General features: G+C 49.0%; 1 protein-coding gene across 2 annotated transcripts in view; it reads right to left on the bottom strand.

Annotated features, from left to right (window-relative positions):
* Positions 1 to 3,432: 3,432 nt before the first annotated feature.
* The window catches only part of Rcsd1 (RCSD domain containing 1), a 53,217-nt gene continuing 31,097 nt past the window's right edge, over positions 3,433 to 25,552 (bottom strand). Inside the window, exons 2-7 of one of the 2 annotated variants that reach the window (XM_036202956.1) lie at positions 18,540 to 18,641; positions 17,125 to 17,214; positions 12,644 to 12,715; positions 10,534 to 10,737; positions 9,151 to 9,855; positions 3,433 to 4,478 (exon numbers count right to left, since the gene is read on the bottom strand). In XM_036202956.1, coding sequence (XP_036058849.1) covers positions 4,446 to 4,478; positions 9,151 to 9,855; positions 10,534 to 10,737; positions 12,644 to 12,715; positions 17,125 to 17,214; positions 18,540 to 18,641 — 1,206 coding nt within the window. In that variant the 3' untranslated portion in view covers positions 3,433 to 4,445. The remainder of the gene's footprint in view (positions 4,479 to 9,150; positions 9,856 to 10,533; positions 10,738 to 12,643; positions 12,716 to 17,124; positions 17,215 to 18,539; positions 18,642 to 25,552) is intronic. The other variant, XM_036202957.1, reaches the window with a different exon arrangement.

The following is a 25,552-nucleotide window of genomic DNA, read 5'->3' as shown; positions in this document are numbered from 1 at the left end:
TTGGTTTTTTGCTTTTGAAGACAGGGTTTCTCTGTGTAACAGCGCTGGCTTCCCTGGAACTTGCTCTGTAGACCAGGCTAGCCTCAGACTCCCAGAGATCCTCCTGCCTCTGCCACCGAATGCTAGGATCAAATGTGTGTGCCACCACTGCCCCACTGTGGGCACTGATTTTATAGGCTGCCTAATTTCCAGTAATTTCATCAAGTTTCTATGTAAAACTATGCCATGAAGAAGCGGAGTCGTCACTTACCCGAGGACCCAGCAAGGTCAGAGCTGACCTCCAGCTCCAGGACTCTGCACCTGTGTTCCTGGCCTTTGTTAAGAAAGAGCTCAGAGGGCTGGAGAGATGGCTCAGGGGTTAAGAGCACCAACTGCTCTTCTAGAGGTCCTGAGTTCAATTCCCAGCAACCACATGGTGGCTTGCAACCATCTATAATGAGATCTGGTGCAACCATCTATAATGAGATCTGGTGCCCTCTTCTGGTCTGTAGGGACACATGCAGGCAGAATACTCTCTCTGGCTCTGTTATGTGTACATAACATAATAAATAAATAAATCTCTTTAAAAAAAAGTTTAAAAAGAAAGAAAGAAAGAGCTCAGAAACAGACACACGTGAGATGACAGAGGGGCTGACATTTTATTTGGTTTATTTAGCCTAGCCTGGCATCAAAGTCACCATGTAACTCAGGCTGGCCCTGAACTCAAGGTAATCTTCCTGCCATTCTAGGCAAACACTGTACTAACTGAGCTACATCCCCAGCCCATCATGGCATTAATCTAAAGGGCCTAACTGGGAGATGATGTTGTCTTTCTAATCGTGTATCCTTTACTTGCCATATAACTGCCTAGTTGACTGGCTTTGTTGGTGGCCATCTCTGTGCTGGAGTGGAGTAGGCCCTGCACCTTCTTATGGCCACCCAGTGTCCCAACTAGTTGTAAGTCATCTTGACACCAGCTAGAGTCATCTGAAAGGAGGGGCCCTCAACTGAGAAAATGCCTGCATAAGATCCAGTTGTAGGGCATTTTCATAAACAGCGATTGATGGGGCAGGGCCCAGCCCTCCTCCATGGCCTCTGTCTAAGTTTCTGCCTCCCGGTTCTTGCCCTGTTTGAGTCCTTGTCCTAACTTCCTCCAATGATGTGTAAATTTCAGCCAAATAAACCATTTTCTCCCCAAGTTGCTTTGGTTATGGTTTCATCACAGCAAGAGAAACACGAAGCCAGCCAGTTTGCTAACTCTATATGAAGTTGAACCAGTGTCCTGGTCCATTTTTATTGACAACTTAGAGTCACCTTGATTAGAGGGAACCTCAGCTGAAGAATTGCCCGGATCACATTGACCTGTGGCTGTGACTGTGAGATATTGTCTTGATTGATGTAGGAGGGTCCAGTCTACTGTAGGCAGTACCCTCCCTAGGCAGGTGGGCCAGGGCTGTAAAAGAAAGCCAGGGAGAGCGAGCCAGAAAGCAGCATTCCTCTGTGATGTATGCATTGCTTCCCGCTTGAGTTCCTATTGTGACTTCCTTCAATGATGAACTGTGACCTAGAAGTGAAAGGCAAATAAACCCTTTCCTCCCCAAGTTGCTTTGGCTCAGAATGTTTTATCACAGCAACAGAAAAGCACACCAGAACAAGAAGGATCTTGTAAATTTGGCAGATTTCTTCCTCTTCCCCCTTTCTGTAGGAAGGATGCAGTTTGAAACACAAGTTGAACTAGAAAAGCCATGAAAGGAGGTCTTACTCTTCAGCTTGTCACTGTGGAAGAGTCTGTTTTCTTTCAACCCTTTAAAGAAATCCAAATGAAACAACATCTTCCTGGCCTGCTTGTGACAATATGTTACCTAAGACACAGACAAGCTTTGTGTGTGTGTGTGTGTGTGTGTGTGTATTTGAGACAATGAAGCCCAGGCTGACCTCAAACTCTTTGAAACCTTCCTGCCTCAGCTTCCCCAGGGAAGGGGTTACAGGGGTGAGTCGCCATGCCTAGCTTCAGATAACATTCTTTAAACCTAAGTATTGTCTCTAGGCATGGGCTGAATGCCTTTAATCCCAGCACTCAGGAAGCAGAGGCAGGAGGATATCTATGAGTTTGAGGCCAGCCTGGTCTACAACGTACTCTCCAGGATAGCCAGAACTATAGAGAGCCCCTGTCTCAATGTGTCCTCCCAAAACAAGACAAAACGAAAAACCCACACAAATGTGGAATCGTCCCTAGCCACCATGGAAGTACAGTGCTCAGTCGGGGGTGCTTCAGAAAGGGGGCACAAGTTGCCAGAGAGGAACAGCCCCGTGTCTGCCCTTTAGGAACACGCTGCCAAGAGGCTCCTCCGTGATGAAGAACCCCTGGGAATAGGGCTGTTTTCATAAACTGGAGCAAAGGATGTAAGTAACGGGCTGAGACTGGGTCATGGACAAAGCTACCTTGGTGCCATCAAACGTGTCCCTATGGTATCACCATGATCGCACATTTTAAAGTTGTTCCTTTCTCATCTTCTACTACATGCTTAGCGCCTTTAGGAGAGTGTTTCTTTTCATACCTACAGCCTGCCCTTGTTTTCCCAGACCTTTGCCAGCACACGTAATCATAAATTATCATAGCTGTCATGCCCTGTACCCACAAAGCAGGAGTCCCATGAGTGTAGAAACAGTCCACTGAGAGGCAGCAATAAAACCACGTGTTCTTCAAGGGGCAGACGCCCCTCGTGGTGAACGGCAAGTAAGTAGTCCATATGCAGAACTCAAAAAAATGCCTGACACATACTTCTCCCCAAATCTGTTCAAGTTCAAAGTTTATAATTCTATATGACATTGCCAGTCTTGATCAGGTCACAAGTTTATTACAACTTACAAACTATTTCGAAAATTGTTTTGAAAAATAATGTATCTCACGTATTAACACTATCTTGGAATCATAAAACCTATAGACTGGATGAGAAAATTGAGGTACCAACCAATGACGTTGGCCTTTTTAAGTCTGTGAGACCGTTTTCTGAAGCCAGAGTTGGTGGGGTCTAACGGACTTCTGGGAAAACCATCCCTCTAGAAGGCAGGCCTGCACCCTGAGACATAGAACTGGTCAACTCAGAATAAGGACCAACCCTGAAGATTTATCATTTATTTAATATTTCTTTAGCAGGAGTGCATGAAGAGGGGTATGGAGGTGAGCAGAGGAATGGATAGTCAGACCCCCATCCCTACAAACCCTCCTTCATCTCCAGACAGAACACTAAGCGAAAGTTCCTGATAAAAACAGACTGAAGACCCCAATTCAGATCTCCTGAGTCCGGGAGGAGAACCTGGCCTTGGCTTTGAGAAATGCTTACTGAGAACCCGACATGGTGATGCATACCTACAATCCAGAGGCAGAGGCAGTTCAAGACCAACCCTGGGCTACATAGTGAGTTAAAGGCTACATGGTGAGATTAAAAAAACAAACAAAAAAAACAAAACAAAACAAAACAAAAGCAAACAAATACAAGATTTCTAGAGAAGCTAAGAGGGATGCTCTCAGAAGGTAAGCTGAACCCTGGGTAACAAAGGCACCTCCCAGAGGTCAGCCCGAGTTCAAGTGTAACCTTGGGAGACTGCAATCCTGCTGGCAGCATCACGTAGGCACCTTCAGGGGAGGAAACAAAGCACAAAGCAGGCGGGGTGAGCATCCTGCCTCTCCACAGGAGTTCCTGCACCATCTCCTCCTTGGGGGGAGGGTGGTAGGACGGGATGAGAGGGACCAGTCACCACCCCTTGTTATCAGCCAGATTATGTGACCAGAAACGCGCCCGCCCTTGGAACAGACAGGAACAAGTTTTGAAATGTTCTAATAAATATCTCTTGGAGTCTAATGTTTTTGAACTTGGTTGGCCCTTTCCCCCTTGGAGCAAGTGGAAAGATCGAAAGATCATCTTGAGGGCTTTGAGATGCTTTCAGGTCTTCTGTAACTTAGGAGGGTTTTACGGTTTTACTTTCCACGAGACGGTCTTCTTTATCTACCTCAAGTTAGTTTGAAGTTATATCTGAGAACCATAAAAAGTTTAGAACAATGGGAAAGGCTGTAACTTTGCAGAAACAGAACCAGAGCCTAGACGGGAGGTCAGCTGCAGGAAGAGGTGGGGGGTCAAGAGGATGGCCAGTAATGCCGAGGACAGCAAGTCGCTGCTTTAAATATGTTTTACTTTGAGTCAAGTCCGTCAAAGTGGCTCACACTCAAGTTGATAAAACTCTACCGCCGTCAACTTGAATCTCCAATGAGAAGACATTTGCTGCGGCCCACAGGGGATGGTCCACCCTGCATCCTGGGCTGACTCCAGATTCCCAGCGGATTCTGCTTCTGCAGTGGCTTCATGTGCTGCTGCTGCTGCTGCTGCTGCTGCTGCTGCTGCTGCTGCTGCTGCCATTTCCAAGGAGATGTCTCCAGTGGCTTCATCACCGGCACCATGAGCTCTTCATCACATTCGAGTGTCCTCGATGGGGATGTCATCCTGTGAGCAGGGAAAGAAAGACCGACACTCAGCAGATCTCCTTGGGGATGTGAGATAAGACAAACATCATAAAGTAGGAGGGAGCCAGCAGGCAATGAGCCTGATTGTATTTATTCACACATCATTTAATCTTCAAAAACCGTAGGGGAGTTAGGTAGTTCTAGTCACTATGTTATAGGTGAAACAGATAAGGCATTGAGAGAGGGAAGTGACTTTCCAGGGTCACACAGCTAGCAAATGGTAGACTAGGGACTTCATCCCAGGGACCAGAGCTTGAGATGTTAAATTACTTTCGAGGGCTAACAGAGCAGGAAGGTAATCCTTTAGATAGCACCTTACATTTGATGTCTACGTAACTCTTCCCTGATCCGTGGTGTGTGTGTGTGGGGGGGGGGGGATTGTGTATACAGTTTCATGCAATATGTGCATAGTTGCACATACACATTTGTGTGTAGAGGCAGAGGCAGATGCTAGCTGTCTTCCTAAGTTCTTGTCCATCTTGTTTATTTATTTATTTATTGAGCCTCGTTGTATGGTCCTGGCTGGCCTGGAACAAGCCTCAGAGATTCGCCTGCCTCAGTCTCCAAGGTGCTGGATTAAAGGGATGTACCACCATGCACTGCTTTGTCTACCCCCACTTCCCCCCACTCCCTTTTAAGAGTGGTGTAGAGGACCTGAGTTTAGATCCTCATGTTTGCATGGCAAGAACTTTACCAACTGCATTCTTCCCGCCCTCCTCGTGAAGAATGCCTTGCTTGCTCCATCCCTTGAACATCACACAGCCCTGCTGGCAGGCAGAGCCCACGTATTCTGTCTTGTTTCTGCTGCCGTGTTTGCCCCACTTTGAAGGCCCAGTCTCTCCCACAGCGATGAAGACAATCGTGCTTCTTGGGTGCTGACTGAACAAGCGAGACTGTAATTTATTTGATCAGTTGACTTCTCTCGGTCAAAGCCATGGCATGGGATCAGACCGGGAGTGGGAAACCACTTCTTATTGCATACTGCCTGTCTCTGCCAGCCCAAGGAAAGACCCAGGAGAGGCCTGGATGCCTGGGGAAATGCCAAGAGACCTCTCAGAACTACTGTCACTGGGGAACCCTTGGTCCTGGTGTCTGAGGTGTTCTGACTCTAACCCAAAGGAGATGGGAAGCAATAGTCCTTGTGGATTAGACAGATAATTCACACTGACAGTGGTGCTTCCTGGACAGTTTGTTCTTACAACTTGAACAGGTGCCTACTAGGCCAGCGCTGAGGGAGCTTAGTGACCTTGGACAATTTCCAGGCCCCACCGTACCTTCCGGTCTAAAACCAGGAAGGTAGACCAACTAGTATTGAAGTTTTGCCTCTCGGTGACTGGGGATGGGGGTGTGTGGAGAGGTCGCAGGGCGGAGAGGTGGGGGTCGGGGCTCTTCTTTATCTGAACTGCTGTTTGCTGGGAGAGTGCTTTGGAGGTATTCTCTCCCTTGGCCAGGGTTGGCTGGGTTAGGAACACAGAGTGTAAAGCTGGAGAGATGACCCCGGGGCCTGCACCGTAGTTCCTGCCTGAATTTTCTTCAGGAAGCCACCCCCGACCTGAGACTCTCCAGAAATAACAAGGCCCCCACCAACTTCACACCCAGGAGACCCCCACTCCTGAGGACCGTAAGAGGCTGTCAGTGAGAGAGGTGTGGGGGCTATGGCGGAGGACTACTTGGATATCAAGAGGACTAAGGGTTTGGGCATTTCCGGTAATCTGGGGATTTAGTGGAATCTCCAGGTTCTAGAAGGTTCTAGAAGACTGTTCATTCTAAATCGAATGTAAAGGAGGCTCAGATAGAAACGGAAAGAATACAAGTGTCATACTCCCTGAGTGCATGTGACACTTTCTTCTCCCCAATTTCCTTTGTAGTGAAACCTGAGGGCCTGGGGGCAGCATTCTCAGAGCAGTAACCCCTCTTTGTTTTCGAGACAGGGTTTCTCTGTGTAGCTTTGCGCCTTTCCTGGATCTCACTCTGTAGACCAGGCTGGCCTCGAACTCACAGAAATCTGCCTACCTCTGCCTCCCGAGTGCTGGGACTAAAGGCGTGCGCCACCAATGCCTGGCGCAGTGACCCCTCTTGTATCTGGGCTCTTGTTCTGTCATTGGGAGTCATTTACTTCGAGCCAAGAGACTTTACTCCTCTAAAAATTCATCTGTTCAGCTGGACATAGTGGCACACCCCTGTCCCGGTCCTCAAGAGGCTGAAGCAGGAGGATTTCCTTGAGTTCAAGGCCCCCTGGACTAACAGTGAGTGTCAGGCCAGCCTGAGCTATGGAGTAAGACCTTGTCTCAGGAAACGAATCAATTAGCTAAAAGTCATTCATCCCCTGCACACCTATTTTTGAAAGACCTACCCTGTTCCAGAGTCTATGGTAGGTTTGGAGGGCGTACTGGAAGAAAAGTGTAAGAGACACTAACAATAAAAAGGGGAGGAGCCGGAAGGATGGGGGCTCCAGGCTTAAGGTCACTTGCCCTTGCAGAAGACCTGGGTTTGGTTTCCAGCACCCACATGGTGGTCCACAACCATCCCCAACTCCACTTCTAGAGGATCCAATGCCTTCCTTTAGCCTCCGCAGGCACCAGGCATGCACGTGGTGCACCTACGTACTTGCAGGCCAAAACATGCATCCACATAAAATGAAATAAATAAATCTAAAAAACCAAATCAACAAAACGCGGGAAAATGTCAAAGTGGATTATGGGGGAGAGAGTAACTGGGGGAGTGGGAACAGATTTCTTTGACTGAGGGGTCACAAGAGAGGCTTTAGTGACCAGCATCAGCTGAGCTGAGACCTGAAGATGGGTTGGAAGTGGCCATGTGAGGATCCAAAACAGGAGTGTGCTTGTCGGAGGGGGCTACCAAGGTAGAGCTCCGAGTAGGGAATGAACCTGGTGTGCTGCGGGAAAAGACACCTGATTGCTAGAGCACAGCTCTGGGGAGAGCCAGGGAAGGAAGTGTGTGTCCATTCCAAATCTGATCTGGGTTTTTTTGGAAAGCAGATCGCTGCAGACGTGATGAAGGATGTCAAGATGAGATCACGCTGGCTTTAAGGCACATCCTGCACCCGAAGACTGCTTATGTGAGAAGAGAGGAGGAAATCTAAGACACACAGACCTAACGGTCACAGAGAGATGGTGACAAAGACTGGAGAGAGGCATCCTCAAGCCACAGACTGCCAAACACTTATGACAGCCACCAGGAGCTGGGGGAGGCAAGGAAAGATTGTAAGGGCTCCGACAGCAGCTAACGGAAGAGAGACAGGTTCTGTTTTAGCCCTTTGCAGGGGCTCAGTTTATTAATTTTGGTGACTCTGGCCCTCTGAACCGTGAGAAACTACGTCCTTATTTATTTATTTATTTATTTGTTTGTTTGTTTGTTTGTTCATTCATTCATTCAGAGACGGGGTCTTTAACTCAGGCTGTCTTGGACTCAGTATGTAGCCCACACTGGCCTTGAACTCATGCCGTCCTTCCATCTCACCCTGAGTGCCGGGATTTCAGGCAGGAGCAGCACACTGGGTTTATTTCTGTTTTTTCAAGCCTGTGGTGCTGTGTCTGGAAACCTAACCAAAGAGGTTTGAAATCCTGCCAAGAGCAGCTCCATGCCAGCCAACTACCCATCGACTGACCCACGACCGACCCACGATGCGGTGACTGTGTAGAGAATGAATCTTAGGCGGTGGTGGTGCACACCTTTAATCCCAGCACTCAGGAGGCAGAGGCAGGCGGATCTCTGTGAGTTCGAGGCCAGCCTGGTCTAGAGAGTGAGATCCAGGAAAGGCGCAAAGCTACACAGAGAAACCCTGTCTTGAGAAATAAAACAAAACAAAAAAGCCAAAAAAAAAAAAAAAAAAAGAAAAAGAAAAAATTGAATCTCATTGAGGGAAGGAAAAGGGTAGCAGAAAGGCGACCATAACAGATACACGTGGTGGCTGAGGGTGCGACAAAGCCGGAAAGGAAGACAAAAAGGTGACCGAGCTAAGGAAACAGTCAGGAACAGGCTGGGGAGGGCGCCCAGCTGTCCTTGGGGGAGCTTCCAAGCCTCTACAGAACCCGGCCTTCCCCTAAAGCAACAGGCGAGTTCAGGGGGGATTTCTGGGAGCTGGTGGGAGCAGACAGGTGGAGGGGGAAGGTCCAGGGTGTGGGAGCTGACAGAAGGGCAGGGACTATGCGGTCTCCCTTCTCAGATGCAACACGGGACATTGCCTGTGACTATTTGGATGTCACACAAAGCCTCCTCTGAAGACCCAACCCAAGGCCACTTGTGCTTGTAAGTATCCCCGATGTCTTGTCCCTGCTCTCTACACACAGGCTCACCTCAGAACCCCAACAGCAGCACCCTGCACACTCCCCCAGCAGACATCGCCAGTATCTGTCACCCAGTTGTCAAGCCCTGCTCATTCCATGCTCATTTCATGCACACCCAGAAGTTGGCCCAGTCAGCTGGAGGCAGGCCAGAACATGAGACACATTTCCCTTTTTGCCTCACAACAGAGACAGTCCATCTCCACTCAGTCAGCACACACGGTGAGGGGCCTGGTGACTTTGTTTCCGCATACTGACCTGATTGAGCACCAGACTGGGAGGAACAGGACATGTGACCATGGGGGCAGCTCTGGTTATGATACGGTATGAACCATCAGGGCCACCTACCGTGGAGACTTCGTGATCATTCTGGATCTCATTGCTGCTCTCTACTGGGACATTGTCGACCCCTGGGCTGCAGCCTGGCTCCAGAGATACCCTCTCCTTTTGCTTTGTCTCCAGCTCGGGGACAACGGTGCCCTCTACTCTTCCAGAAGAACTTTGGGGGGCCTTCTCCCTGACTGCTCCCTCCTCTGGTGTCTTGGCATCTGCGCTGCTCTGTCCGAACCCCTCCTCTTCATCCGCCACACGCTCCTCAGAGGCTGTCCCTTCGGTGGTCTTCTCAGTGTCTGTATGCTCTCCGGCTGCTGTCCCATTCTCAGCCTCTCTACTGCAGGTTTGGGGTGGCTCTGGGGCCTCCAGATCGCCCTGGCCGGCTGTGTCTGGATTCTGTCCAGCCTTGTCTCCTGCATTGGCCTCCTCTGCGGTCCCAACCTGCTCTTCTGGCTTCTCCATGCTGTTGCTCCTTCGAAGAGGCTTTTCTGCAGACCCCAGGGTTCCCTCCACCCCATCTCCTAAGGCCTCTTGGTTGGGTGGGGGAGACCCGGGGGCCTTGTTCTTGCTAGGGAACACATCATTCCCGTTCTCTTCCCTGGTTCCATTTTCCTGAGATGGTTCCACAGCCCTGTAGTCTCCAAGGTCCCCACAGTCTGACTGAGACCGTCGGAATCGCCGGGAGGGAGGACGTCTTTTAATTGATCCTCTTGTCCGCACCTGGAAGAAGATATGAGGGACTAGTATCTTGAAAATAAAACAATCTAAGAGGAGGACTGTACGTGCTGAACGAACTCACTGGAAGTCCATTAAGTTTCCTAGGAGGGTGTGAAGTTATTTGCTGTTTATTATAAATCAGAACCTAGAGCAGCGTTTCTCAACTTGTAGGTTAAGACCCCACAGGGGTTGCCCATCAGATACCCTGCTTACCAGATATTTACATTATGGTTCATAACAGTAGCAGAATTACAGTTATGAAGTAGCAACAGAATGCTTGTATAGCTGGGGGTCATCACAACATGGGAAGTGTATTAAAGGGTTGCAGCCTTAGGAAGGTTGGGAACCACTGCTCTAGAGAATCGAAAAACTACTTGGTAGGCTGCAGATTTTTGTCTAGTTTAATAATTTGGGCAGATATCTCAGTGAGTCAAGTGTTTGTTGTGGAAGAGAGAGGGCCTGAGTTTCGAGTCTCAGCACCTATGTGAAAAACAGAGGTGACCCGTATATTTGAGACAACAGATCCCTAGAGCTGGCTGGCCAGCACACACTAGCCAATCAGTAAGCTCTGGGTTCAATGAGAATGGCCCTGTAGATGATGTCTCTTTACAATAGCCCAAAGTTTGAACACCCCAAGTGGTTTCCTTGGGAACACCACAATATGATGGAGCCAGAGCTTACCTTATTGTAAGAGGGCAGGTGAGTACCTTCCGGGGGCTGGTCAAAGCTCACAGGCACCTCTTCTGCCTCGCCTGGCTGAGACCGGATGCCAGGGCTACTGGGTGTGGAGGGGGGGCTGTGAAATGGTGAGACTATGGCCTTGAGTCCAGGACTTTTGGGTGAAGCCCCAGGCAGGAGAGCTGCTGGGTCGAAGGCTAAGTTGGCCTGTCAAGGAAAGGGAAAAGATGACGCACCTGCTTTGTGCTTTCACAGGCCCCACAGCTGGTTGAGGAGGCTCAACAGGAAACTCTGTGTGCTTCTCCCAACCAATTATCCGCCATTACACTATGGCTGCTTCTGGAAGCGTGGCCTACCCATACCTGCTACCTGGCTCATAGTAGGCTGCCCTGTCGGGTGCTCAGGTTATGATGAGGTGGATTCAATAGACACTCCAACAGCCCTGGCCTGGCACAGTGGTGTAGCATTCCCCTCCCCAAGACAAGGTTTCTCTGTGTAGCCTGGCTGTCCTGGAACTTGTTGTATAGACTAGTCTGGCCTGTGAACTCAGAGATCCACCCACCTCTGCCTCCTGAGTGCTGGGATTAAAGGTATGTGCTACCACTCAGGAGACAGAGGTAAGCAGATGTCTGTGAGTTTGAGGTCAGTCTGCTCTACATTAGTGAGTTCTAGGCAAGCTGAGGCTACAGAGTGAGGCTCTGTCTAACAACAACTACAACAATAATAATAAGTGTAACAGCTCCAGCGAGCAGTCACGTCACAGTGGCCCAGGGACAAGCTGCTGGCAGCACCTTTAGCTCCCAGATTCTTGCAGTATTTGGCATCCAGGTCATCTTCCCATCAGCCAACAGCATTTGCTGCCTGTTAATATCTGCTGTATAAGGCTATCATCGCCTTTGCAAGCATGCTACTCAGTCCGTGCCGGTCTCCTGAGAGAAAGGGGGCTTAAATTTCCTGAGGTTCATGGCAGGCCTGCTTGTCTCTCAGGCCTCCAGGTACAGTTCTGTCTTTGGAGACAGCACTCTGGTGGATCCTGCTCTCTTCAGGGTGTCTCTCCTCTGACCCCCTGGGGCATCGCAATACAGTAGAACCAGATCAAAACGGATACAAGGGAGAGCAAAGAGAGAGTTACTTACTCAAAGGTAACTAAAACCTAAGGGAGTCTACAGGTTCAGTGGGGGAACATGTGGGGACCCCAGATCAACCTTATAGACGGTAGAGCAGGAAGATGGTTAGGGAGGGATCATGTACTAACAGTCCAGACAGGGCCTTACGCAGTCAGGCCTTCATTACGTAGCCAGGCATGGCCTTGAACTTCTGAGCTTCCTGCTTCTGTCTTCAGAGGGCTGGGTTTGCAGGCATGCTCCACTATGTCCAGTTTTTGAGCGCTAGGAACTGAACTTTGAACTGAACTGGGCTTTCTGAACTCTGGTAACTGAGCTACATCACCAGTGCATAGATTTTTAGTGCCATCTGGGGGCACACCTCTTCCTCCTGCCCTTTACAGACGCTAATCTACACAGTTGAGTAGATCTAACTGGGTTGGTCACATGTAAGACCAGAGAGGGGACCACCACAAAGTCCCACACATCCAATCATATTTAACGTAGGGTCTTTCTCCTACTAGCTGCTATATGATCTTGAGCAAATCTAAATGCCCTTTCTGAGACTCAGGTCCTCTATTTGTCCCAACTTCTAGTGACTTCCACAGCCTTTTATGGCTGATTTCTGGTGACTCTCATGCATTGCTTGGCTAGCACCCCACACTCACAATGTCTCCCCGCTCCCCCAGCACTCCCCTCAGCCAAGACTGATGACCTTGAGAGGTCCCAAGAGTTGTTACCGCCCTCAGGCTACAAGGCACTGCACATGTTTAGGAAGGTAGCCATAATTTACTGTGTGAATGCACAAAGTAGACAAGACTGAGTCATGGGAAGAATTAAATATAGAAAATGCACAAGCTAAGAAGCAGCATTGTTAAGTCCAGGCTTCACACACACACACACACACACACACACACATTCAAGTAGCCTATGATGAGTACCAGGGAGGGGCTGCACCACAGGAGTCATGGGAGCATGCATGAGGCAGGTAGGATGCATTTTGCACGTACCTGAAGCTTCTCAATCAGGGGGGAGCTCTTCACCTTGATTTTAGGTGGGTGGCTGGTGCTGTATGGTGATTTCTACAGAGCAAATAAACCCAAAAGAACCAAGTGAGCCGGGGTGAGGAGAAGGAGCAGTCTCTTAAGCTAGCTGGCTTCACCTTGGTGCGATACCCACTTACCTCGGCAGGCCTGGATGAGGCAAGCTTCCTGTTTCCTCCTCCCCATCCCCCCATCTCACCACAAGCAAGATCACTTGAGTTTGAGCTGAGAAGTCAGGGCAGACATTCATACCACAGGAAGCCTCCCATCCCAGGAAGAATGACTTCATTGTCATTAGGAGGAAAAACTACATGGTGGGGGGGGATCAAGGCCTTCACCTCATGGCCTTCTACAAGGCAAATCAACAATTGGAGGGAATTTCATAGACAAAAGGCAGAAATGGTCATAAACAAAGCAATAAATCACAGGCTGGGGATGGAATTAGACAGAGGCATTATTAAAATCCCTTCACTGAATTAATATTTTGGAAAATCCCACCCATGGCCTGGTTCATATATTATAATTTCCCTGAACACTGAATATTCAGTTTAATTTAGCAGATACATGTGTTAAGTCTCTACTGATGCCATCGTGTATCATGCTAATTCCATGATGATGAGTGTGATTGATTCTCTGCCCTTACCTAACAGCCTGTGGCTGTCCATTATGTATGCTCCGTTAATTACTGTCATGATCAGTGTACACCATGAATTTTTCCTGCTTCCAGATTATATATTTGTAAAAAGATTGGCTCTGTTTTACATTAAATTCCCACAACTAGTGATGACAGTGATGATTAAATGATGGAGAAACAGAAGGTGATTGTCATGGTAACAGACAGGGCCAGGCACAGAAGGGGTTTTTCCAGTAGTTTGGGACCAATGTAAATGACCTCCTCCATCTCCACATTTGACTATACTGGAACCATAGGAAAAAAATACTGCTGATCTCTTGGTAATATTCTGTGGTGTCTGATTATGTTTTAGTTGTAGAGGAAGAGAGAGAAAGAGACTCAACTGATCAGAGGCCTTTTCAGATGCCAAGGGAGCACATGCTGCCGTGTCAATGGCTGGGACTCAGAGACCTGCCTCCTTCTGACTCCAACTTTGATGAGTGGGTTGATGCCTGCTCTACCAAGATTTCGTGGCTATGGCAAAGAATGCTAAGGGCTAGATTGCCGCTGCCTCCATGAGTCTCCACTGCCAGACTCGTTGCTAGGGCAGTCAGTCTGTCGTGGAGCCTTTTGTTTCTAGTGAGCATCAAGATCCTTCAGCTCTAATCGGGAGGGTCTTAGTTTCTGGGTGTCACCAAGGATTTCGTGTGTTTTCATAAACTGCAGCAAAATTTTCTCTACCAAAGCTCATTTTAGGTAATATTATCAACTCTCCCAACTGCTTTTGGAAACAGTGGAAATCCAACAAACAGTGCCTTTTAACCACAGTGAGTTCTAGAGACCCAGCAGAAGTGGACTGTGGGACTAATGATTTGACGATGTAATCAAGTGCAACCGCTAGTGCAGTTCACAGGATGGACAGCAGAGGGCAGCATTTGACTTATAATTTAACCACAGGCTTCAGGCCAGTGGCTGGGGCTAAGACAATCTGCAGAGATAAACTAGCTTGACACTCATACATTTTATGTATATGTGTATTTTATACAACATTCCAGCAGTGTATTATGACATCTAGAAGTTCTGGACCCGACAGTTTCAGATGGAGCGATGTTCATGTCCTTTCAACATCCATCCGGTCATCAGGTTCTCTCAGAAAAGGTAACGTGTACTTTGCCTACAGTCAGCCGGTGAAATCCTGGCAGCTGACCCCACATCTCAGGCTCAGAGGGTTATAGGAGGTAAGGGATGAACTGATCCTTCCAATCCCTATGCATGAGCAACCTAGGGTAACCCGTAGGCTATCAGGGTTCCTGTAGGCTGCATGTACTACCCAGGTATGTAATCCTTCTACCGGGCCCTGCCAGACGAACTGCATCCTCTTTCTCTGACAGAGGTTTCATTCTGAAGTCCAGGATGGCCTGGAGCTTGCTATATAGACCAGTCTGGTCTCCAAATGGCAATCCTTCTGTGTCACTCTCTGAAGTACTGGGATTATGATTGTGTGCTGTGACACCCCACTCTGAATTCCAAGGCAAAAAGGGAGTCACTGATCCTGGGGGCAGTGTTGTTTGCATGAACACACAGCATCTCGCTCCAGACAGGGTGTTCAGTTTAATCCCATCATCCTCTTCACTCTACCCCTTGGCCACCACATGCCTTTAACTTCTGGGTTTCTTGCCCCATGGATAAAAGCTCTAAGTTTCTTCTTTTCTTCTTCTTCTTCTTCTTCTTCTTCTTCTTCTTCTTCTTCTTCTTCTTCTTCTTCTTCTTCTTCTTCTTTTTCTTCTTCTTTTTGTTTTTAGAGACAGGGTTTCTCTGTGCAGCTTTGCACCTTTCCTGGAACTTGCTTTGTAGACCAGGATGGCCTCGAACTCACAGAGATCCGCCTGACTCTGCCTCCCGAGTGCTGGGATTAAAAGCGTGCACCACCACTGCCCAGCATAGCTTATTCTTATAAAGTCCATAAAATGACGCCGGACAATCCAATCACTACAAACCTGACTTGCTTCATCTGCTTTCATTCCCACAAGCAAAGCTTCCCCACCCAGCCCCCACCTCACTCCCTCCACACTCTTTCTCGTAATGTTCCTGTCCTTGTTTCACAAATAAGGAACTAGTGTGGGGCCATGACTCCTCTTGGGGCAAGCCTAGGTTATCAGGGGGCAGCCTCCGATGGCCACAGCGTCAGCCCCGTCAGCTCCGCCAACCCCGTCAGCCCCGCACCTGCACTGAAGCAGAGGTGCCAAGCTCACCAGGGAAGGGCTACAAGGAGAAGTCAACCCTTTGCAAAGAGAAGTAGGTGGTGGTAGCATTGGCTGGGAACGCCATGAAACCATAGCATCATGGTGCCAGTGCCTGAGGAGACCCAACAAAAAAAATCAGTTTTTAAACTCAGCTCTTGGGATTTCGCAGCTCACAAGACTGCCCTGTTCAGTGGAGAGGGAGTTATTCCCAGAGCAGACGGGCCCCAGACCCCACCCCTATTTGACTGGGAGGAGCTATGAGTTCTCCACCCTTCAAATTTTTTTTTAAATTTATTTTTAACTAAATAATTTTTTATGCATATGGGTGTTTTGATGCCTGGTGTCCATAGAGGCCAAAGGAAGGCATCATATTCCCCCTGGAACTGGGGTTAGAGATGGTTGTGAACTACCATGTGGTGTGGGGGCTGAGAATTGAACTCTGGAACATCAATGAGTGCTCTTATCTACTGAGCCATATCCCATGTGCCAAGTTTACTGCTTTTTCATTACATGTATTCATTCATTCATTCAGTGTGTGTATGGAGTGTGGTTGGCACATACGTGCCATAGCATGTGTACATGTGTACTGAGGTCAGAGGATGACTTTTGGGAGCCAGTTTTTTTTTTCCCTTTGACCATGTGGTTGCTAAGGATTGAATTCAGGTCATTGGGCTTGGTGATAAGTAAGTGCCTAGACCTGCTGAGCCATCTTGCTGGCCCGAGTTCTCTGCTTTTTGATGCACTTGTGAGCTTTGGGTTGACAAAAAGGCTTGAAAAACCATTCCTCTACATCAACCGTTTCACTTTCTAGGGGACCAAATGTAGGTCTGCCCAAGTCCACAGGGGCATTTGGTGCCTTTTATCAGGATGCTGATCCCCAGAAAGAAGGGGAAGGAAAAAGAGGGAGCTGAAGTGGGAATTGGGAACTGAGCTGCGTGACTTGTTTGCTCTATTTTGGGCTTGGCCTCCCAGGCCTGAAGACAATGTGCAAATTGGTTTCTGGCATGACCGGGGCCGTGACCACAGGGAAAGTTCATGGGCTGCTGGGTTGGGGCCTGCGGCGGCCACTCTAACAGCTACAATCAGATAAATAAGGCTGGGCGAGCTGCAGCCTGGGACTCTATTACTGGCTATGATCTATGACACCAGAGCCTTCATTATGTTGGCAGCTCTGGCTATTTATATCCGAGGCCCAGGAGGCCTCCTGTGTGCTCTGGTTTTCTTCCAGTGATCCTGAACAATAGCCAGCCTTTTTGAGGCTATGGAGAGACCGTGAACTTCTCCAGCATTATAGTTCTGCCTCTGACAGCACAGCCTCTCTATCCAGGACCCTTCTACACCTCATCGAGGCTTAGATTGAAAAATGGCTCTGGTCGCTGACTGATCCTTAAGGAGTCTTGGTGTGAGAGACTGGGGAAAGTTAGCCTCCAAGGTAAAAGATCCAGGAAGTATCAAGAGAGACTCAGTCTCGTATCTGAGGTGGAGAGACCCTTGGGTAGATGTCAAGGTCTAAAGGTGTGATGTTTGTAGCTCTTCCCGAAAGGGGGATGAAAGCCCACAGCCAGCATCTCTGATCCCAGGGTAGCACTTACCTCCTCACCATTTTGGCCCAGCTCTACCTTGGGGGGGAACAGGGGAAGAGAGCAGGGCGGTCTCCTTCTGGTTGGTCTACTGGCTGGTGTCTAGAGGGAGAGTAACAGACGACACAGAGAGAAAGAGAGGGGGTGAATCTGGCAATAGAGAGGAAAGGAAGGGTTGGAAAGTGCTGTTAGGGATGGTTAGGGATGTCTAGAGGAGGAAAGAATGGAGGTGGAGCTGACTGTCTAGGGACTGTCCTCCTGCTGAATCAGCGCTGGCCATTGCCTCCTTTCCCTTTCTGCTCAGCAATAATGTCCTCATGCACTTGAGGTCCCCAGCCTGAGCCAGCCTCTCAAGATGATATCCACAGTTCGCCTTTTTGGCCACGAGGCAGAACTGGTCCCTGAGTTCAACGCCATCTCCGCTGTCTTTTAGAGCATTCCTCTGTCTAGATATCATGGTCGATTTTATTTTTAGTTAAGAAAACCAAAGTGCACAATCCTGTATGTCGAAGTACAAGGCAGCTGAGCTGTCACTGCCTGTGGGGCCTTGGCAGACCCTTTCCACCTGGGGGCTCTCCCTGTTATTTTTGTTGTTGCTGTTTGGCAGTCTCCTGTAGCCTGGGCCTAGCCCTGAAGTCCTTACGTAACTGGGAATGACCTTGAAGTCTTGGTCCTCCAGTGCTGAGATCCCAGGTGTGCAGCACCACACCTGCCACGCTCAGCTCACCCCCATTCCCCCAGCAGAGTTTCTGTGTGTAGCCCTGGCTGTCCTGGATTTCCCTCTGTAGACCAGGCTGGCCTTGAACTCACAGAGATCAGCCTGGCTCTGCATATGCCACCACCGCCAGGCCTCAGCTCACTTCTAATGGGAGCCACATACTACATGACTGAGAAAATCTAGTCCAACTGTGCAAAGTCATAACGCTTTCTTAAAAAAAAAAAAAGCATTTTCTTCTTCAGGAGGATTCTTCTAGAATCTTTTGGTCCTACATTCCTGGTTTCTTTTTGGAATATGCTTCCAAATTCTCAGTTCTGGATCTGATGCAGCCTTGCCTATCTCCTGCTTCTTAGGCTAGAGGCAGGAGCCGGGCATGGGGACTTCTTTACGCTGAACCCGTCCAGGCTGGACACAGGGGTACAGCACCCATCTGTGTCAGTGGATGCTCCTGATGAAAAGGAGTCCACACTTTGCCTGCTTTTCAGCCCTCCTCACTACAGTGGGAGCCTGACTCTGGTAGAGAAGGATTCTGCCCAGGCTCAAGTCGGTGGTGGCACATTCCTCACATTCAGAGGGACCCTCTCTGGCTTCTTTTCCTAATTTGGTAATTGCCAAGACTCCTCCTGACCTCTTTCTTCTCAGGGCCTGACAGGCTTCCCCTTCCTCCAGTCGCGTCCCGGAAGAGGACGTACCAAGTCTCCAGACTCACCTCCCTGGCTACAGCTGCTTGCTCCCGAAACCGCCCGGCCAGCTGAGCCACGGAAGGCTGTGCTGAGCTGTCCACATTGGAGTTAGTCTCTGCGGCCCTTTCCTGGCAAACAAAAGTGAGGCGCACGTTAATCAGCAAGTGCACACTCCGCTCTTCAAAGGGTCCCAGGGGGTGCCACGAAAGGCACCTGTTTTGTGGTTCCATCAGGAATTCTGGGATGAGATATTTCTAACAGTATTTTGCGACTGGCTCCCATATTCAAGATTAAAAACAAAACAAAACAACAACAAAAAGATTAAAAACAACTACACACATACACACACACACACACACACACACACACACACACTATTCAGTCATGTACATATAGTGAGTAGCTACAATGTACTGGGGTTCTGGATGTGCCCTTGGGGACAGATAAAATAAGGCCTTGTCTTAGACAGGAGCTGAGGGATTGGAGGCAGTCAGGACCGTGTCTCTCACTCTGCAAAGACCCACCAGACATGGGAAGTGTCAACAATAGTCCACAAACCTCTGTCCCCTGTTTAATGACTCTGAAAAATGGGGGTACAGTGGGGTGGCAAAACACATTTGGAGCCAGAGCCTTTGTAGGAAATGGAGAGAGCGAGCATCTGCTAGAATTTTCACACTCAAATGTGTATGATTTTGTTTTCGCTACTTAACGGAATGCCCTGGGTGATAGTGGCCATTTATTAAATGAAAGAATGAGATGAGAGGCAGGAGCAGACTGGCTGAGAAGGGGCCGCTGGGACTCAGAGACCTGCTCCGCCCTCTCATGGCTTCAATGGTCCAGCATCGGCAGGGGCGGTCCAGCCTCGGCAGGGGTGACACCAGCATCTCTCCTTAGGCCACTCCGAGTTAGCTGTTTAATGGCTGCAGGGGTGGGGGTGGGGCACAAGCAGCAGGGTTGTTGTTATTATGACTGGCCATGGGTCCAGCCTTCAGTCCTGGCCAGTAGTCTATTGATGTTTTAGGCCAAGATGCCTGGAGTGCATAGTCCATCCCATGTGCCACTTGTCACCATGACACAGGGTGAGTTACTGACCCTGGAAATGGCACCTCATTTCTGCTACATACACATGGACGACATAATAACCTGTTGACCTTCCTACCTTTCCTTTCCCAGTGGTGGGATTACAGGTGTGTACCACCATACCTAGCTCCTTCTGTTTTTGCTTTTTAAAGTGTGTGTGTGTGTGTGTGTGTGTGTGTGTAGGACAGAGGACAACTTTCAGAACTGCAAGCTGGACCCATAACCAGTCATAATAATAACAACAACCCTGTTCCTTGTCCCTCCCCAATCCCCCACTGCCATTAAACTGTCAGTCACCAAACTCAGACAGCCCTAAGGAGAGACACTGGTGCCGTCTCTGCCCAGGCTCACACTGCTGAAGCAATAAGAGGGGTGGAGCCAGTCTCTGGTTGAGTTCCCGCAGATCCCTTATCCTGTCTGCTGCTTGTGGGAGTCAGTGGGTCTGGGGACTTGAACTCAGGTTGTCAGGCTTGGCGGCAAACACCTTTACCTGTTGAGCCATCTTGCTGGCCCCACCTCTTGGTTTTTTGGTGGTCTTATGTGCTCCATCCTAGAGCTATTAGGTTTTTGCTTTTTGTTGTTGTTGTTACCATGATGGTGATATTTCTTAACACAGGCAGAGAACCTCATCTCTCTCCCTTTGTCTTGGAGGGACTTGGGTAGCAGTTTGAGACACTCCATCTCTGCCTCTCCACGGGTATCATGGCGTCTGAGATGGATGATGCCCCACTCCAGCAGTAAGCATGCATCTCTATGCCACTTAGACCCTTGTGCACAGAGACTTCCATGTCCTTTTGGTACTAAATGTTTTTTTTTTTTATTTGTTTGTTTGTTTGTTTTGTTTTTGTTTTTTGGTTACCTCCTGGCATCCCAGGGGAGTAAACATAGCTGACTGGAAAGGAAATTTGTGCAGAGGTAGGAAAGAATGAATGGAGCCTCAGACCTCCTGATGTGAAAGTCTGTTCTAGGGCCAAAGTCAGGTACTTAAGCTCATCCCCACTCCAGTCTAAATACTAACGCTGATTTCAAATGATTCACCTCTATTCAAGACACCAGATTTCCCAAAAATTTTTGGGAAAGCCCTGGAAGCCTGGAGCCCATCCGAAGAGGATGCTGGATGGTCTTAGGACTGGTCCATGTCTGATCCTCCCACTGGCCACGAGTTGTGGTCGGAGACCCATACTTCGATGTCCTGGGGCATCAGAAAGGCTTTAGGGACAGAGTGTGGTGAATGGAGCTGCCCTTGGCAAAGGTGAGGGGCAATCAGTTTGTCCATCTGTCTAGCTTCCTGCTCCACACGAGTGGAGTGGCCTCTGTCCACTGCTATTTATTACTCTGGCTCTGCTGACGGTGCACCCTACCTCAGCTTCCAGACGCTGAAGGCTGGTGGTGCAGAAAGAGACATTCCAGTTAAAAATAGAGCCATGGGGGGGAGGTAAAAAACACCGGAACTTTCCCATCTCAAAACTGTGTTTGGCAAGGGACTCAGCAGCAGGAAAAGGTGAGGCTTCTGGAAGCACTTAGGACTTAGAGGTTGGATGAAAGGAAAGTTCTAGTACAGAGTTTGTTTCCTGAAGTCCCCTAGGTTAATGAATCCTCTTTAACTGACAAGGCTTCTCACCCCCACCTATCTCCAGAACACCTCCTTTCCTACATTTCAGAAGACTGACATGTGACCGCTGTGCGCGCTGAAGCCCAGAGACACACATCATTTAGCCAAAGGCACACAGGAGAAACCAAATGGAATTAGCTATGGCACATTTGACCCTGACACCCAGCGAGGGCCACAAGTTAGGTAATATATCCTGTGAAAGCACTTTAAGAACTGTAAAGGGCTATTATGTAAGTATCAAAATTATTATTAGCTACTGAGTTGCACAGGTGCAGTGGAAGGAGGCAGCATGATTTTTCAGGCCGGTGGCTCAGCCCACGTGAGGCTTGGCCGCCATCTTGCATTACACTCCTAGCCACAAAGCTCCTTCAGTGGGTGCAACAGCTTGCAAGCCCATCCCAGGCTGGGGCTCCCACTGGGCTTTGAGGTTATTAGTAAGGCCACACTCTCACTGTCTCCTGTACTGTGTCCCACCCTCATCAGGTCTTGTAAATCAAGCTACTCTTAAACACACTTGTGTAGCTGAGGATAACCTTGAACTTTTTTATTTGTTTGTTTTTGAGACAGCATTTCTCTGTGTAGCCCTGGCTGTCCTGGAACTCGTTTTGTAGACCAGGCTGGCCTTGAACTCACAGAGATCCTCCTGTCTCTGCCTCCTGAGTGCTGGGACTAAAGGCATGCATCACCACGATTGGCGATCTTGAACTTTTGATCTCTTTGCTTCTTCTCCCTAAGTGTTGAGATTGCATACATCGACCACAATGCCCAGTCTTATGTGGCACTGGGAACTGAACCCAGGGTTTTGTGCATAGTAGGCAAGCACTCTACCAGCTGAGCAACATCTGTAACTTATGTATTCTTGGTTCTAAGAAAGACCTCAGCCAGGTGGTGGTGGTGCACGCCTTTAATCTCAGCACCGGGGAAGTAGAGACAGGCGGATCTCTGTGAGTTCAAGGCCAACCTGGTCTACAGAGGGAGTTCCAGAATGGCCAAGGCTTGTCTTAAAACAAAAACAAATCAAAAACGAAGAATGACTTCAGCATCTCTACCTCCTTCTAGGCATCCCCAAGACCCTCAGGCTCCCTGGATAAATATCTTTTTTTTCCCTGGTTCATAAAGTACTTAGCACTGGACATGAAGTATAGAATGTGCTCATCAAGGCTTCGTTCCTTTGTCTCTCTCTCTTTCAGCCCTATTTGCCAGTGTAGGACCCGGGCACCTGCTCCTACATTCCCTGACACCCTAAATTCACCCTGTGGACCACACCTGGTTGCAGCCCCAGCCTCCACATCCATCCTTCTGGGCCTGGATCTTGCTCATTACACCCTTCCTGCCACCAAGCAAGCCTGGCTCTGCCAGCTACCTTTGAGACCACAGTTGCAAGAATGTCTGATTCTGCCGAGGCCAGGAAAAAATCACCTGTGGTGTTTTCTTTCCGTGTCTGTGGGGTTTTCTGAGTGAGAACTGAGGAGCTTATGCCTAGACTGTGTGGAACTTCCTGGACGATGTTGCCATGCTGAGTAAATACAGTTTGGAGGCTGCTGACCATCCACACAGTAGAACCTTTGTGTATGGTCCAGAAGGCCTGCTACCTCTCTGGCTCTGCCCTGCTCTCCACCCTCCTTGCTGTTCCAAAATCAAAGTGACTAACAGTCTCTGGACCACAGTGTAGGGAAACAAGGGATGGTGAGAAGCCTCATTGTGCCCAGCAATGAGAGGTCTGTGCCTGAGGGTGTGTGTGGGGGGGATTTTTTGCTCTTAGCCAGTAAGAAGGTTCCTTGCTCACTTGAACAGTGAACCCAGAGCCTCAAAGGCATGAAAGATGCTAGCTTTTTGGTCCTCCAGAGAGGATCTTAGGACAGCGCTATCTCCTAGGAAGAGTTTCCATCCCTTTCAAAGCTTCAACATCACTTGGGAAGGATCAGGGTAGCGTCTTGGGTGTTCTCTTCGTTCCTAACTCTCCTGTCTATCCTGATGTTCCCCCATTGCCACCCTAGGATGATGGAGAGGCTACTGGACCAGACTAGGCAGGTCTGTTTATCCTACCTGTCTCTGTGAGCACTGTTCTTAGAGCAGTGAGACATTGTCTGATTTTTACCTCTTCTAGAGGAGAACAGACCCACGCTGCAGAGTAACTTTCTGTTAAGTGAGTTAGCGATGGCATGGCGACCACCTTGGTTCTAGAGAGCCAGCTCCTCCCAGACCTCAGGCCTCACTAACCTTACCCCTTCACTGGAGGGTGTGTCTCAATTTCCCCTCATCACAGGCCCTGTTCTAGGCTCTGAGTGTTAAAAGTGAACAAGGCAGAATTGCTACCCTTCTAGAATTTCTGTTCCTGCGAGGAAAAGCACCAACGGAGATGCAGATTGATCAACCACAAGGTGGTATGGGATTGTTAAAGGATATGACAGAGGCAAAGCAGGTCATCTTTTCTATGAGGGTGTGGAGAGATATCTCTGAGAAAGGAGTATCTCCGTTAAATCCCAGGCAGGGAAAAGACAGGGAGAGGAGGTGTTCCCAAACAGGAACAGGATGAGGAAGAGCAGAGATGAATGAGGCAGGGACTGGAGTTGGGTGGGGAGGTCAAGGATAGGTCAGAGTTAGTGTGGGACCAGCCCCCCGAGGGTACGTTATCACAAGCAGTTGGTGTCCCATTCTGAGTGAGTGGTTACATCAAGAGGCTCCATGCAGAGAATGGGAACGAGTCCAAAGGCAGGTGCTAGCTGGGCGTGATCTAGCTAGGAGGCGGCAGTGGGGTGGACCAGACATGCAGCCGGGAGATGGGGAGAAAAGAGAGTTTGAAGGTTAGACTGCTGCGATTCCTGATGAAGCGTGTGTAGGTGTGAGGGACAGAGCAGAATGAAAAATGGTGCCTGGACTTTCGGGATGGACAATGGGACACCTGAAGGGTTTTCTTCTGGGTTGGGGAAGGAAGAGTAGCTGGGGCCTGTAGGGAGGGAATGGTACTTTCTTGGTCATGGAAGCTTGAGATGTCTCACAGACATCCTAGCTGAGACACAGTAGAGAGAGCTGAATACACACCTGAGTCCAGAGACCAGAGGAGGCAACAAAGCCAGGCATGTGAGGGTGCCCAGGTAGGGATGGCAGCTGAAGTCACAAGGCTGGATCAAATCAGAGGAAACAGACCAGGGAAGGACAGAGATCAAAGGCTGAACTCTGCACCGTCTTCTCTGCTGTGAGCTGGCCTTTATTCTCGGAGGTGGACCACCCTATGGCTCCAGGGGAGACACTGAGTGTGGATTGCAGATGGGGTGGAACAATGCCAGAAGGGCCCCTGACTGAAGTGAATGGGGGACAGGAAACCCCACAGGTTCCACATGAATTACGTGTGCTGTCCCTCATCCCTCTCGGGCGGTTCATTCATCCATTCTCCCTTGAGCATCTCCAGATGCTGTCAAATGCATTGTGGGAAGAAGTGATGCCTTCAAACCGTGAGCAGACTGTTTCATGAGAAAATAGAAGGTGGAGGTGAACAGCAACAAATAGTTGAGACAGAAGAATAGAAACAGCCATTGAGATTTACAAACGTTTCTTTCACACAGTCCAAAAAAAGTCCCAAACATCTCCAAGCTACCCACTTGTAGGATTTGAGGACCTGAAAATGAAAGTTCCTTGGCCTCTGCAACTCCCTTCGAGGGAAAACCCACGTAAAATACTCAAACCACCAAAGGAGCCCCAGGAATTGGCAAGGGGTGAGTCCTTCTTTGGGTCTCTCTGGGCTTTCCACTTCATCTGAGACTTGGTGTTACAGCCCAGTGACCCCAGCAGGGTGACTATAGGAAACAGGGTGCCTAGGGGAGTCCTCTAGGTGGGGACCAGCAGGTATGATAGCAGGAGCAGAAGCAGGGTTAGAGTTTGGGTGAACAGTCCCGGTAACCTTGGTGAGTAACAAAGGAAACAGTAATGTCCACGATAATGCTTAGAGTTTAGCAATGTAATCTGGGAGGTACATTTTTCTGAAAAACCTGTGAGCTGTGGCACAATACAAGGCAAGAAACTCTTTAGGCTTAGAAAGGCACAGGGACAATAGATGAGAACAACAGATCCAGAGTCAGGTATGGGCTTCTGGTTGCATTTGATGCGTGGAGGGTAGGTGCCTCTGCTGCATCTTCAACATCTATGAAGATCCATGTGTTCGAGGTTTGGTTTCTAGCCTGCTATTGAGAGGGGTTGAAACCTTTGAGAAGTTAGGTCTCGTGTTAGGGCATTAAGTCACTGGTGACACATCCTAGCAGGGTATATTTTAACCCTGACCTCCCCTCTTCCTTTGCATCCTACCTGCCATGAGGTGAGCAAGTCTCCTCTACTGTACACTCCCACTATGAT

Source organism: Onychomys torridus, chromosome 11, assembly GCF_903995425.1.
Source record: "Onychomys torridus chromosome 11, mOncTor1.1, whole genome shotgun sequence".
Taxonomy (NCBI): Eukaryota; Metazoa; Chordata; class Mammalia; order Rodentia; family Cricetidae; genus Onychomys; species Onychomys torridus.
This window is presented reverse-complemented; position numbering and strand designations above follow the sequence as displayed.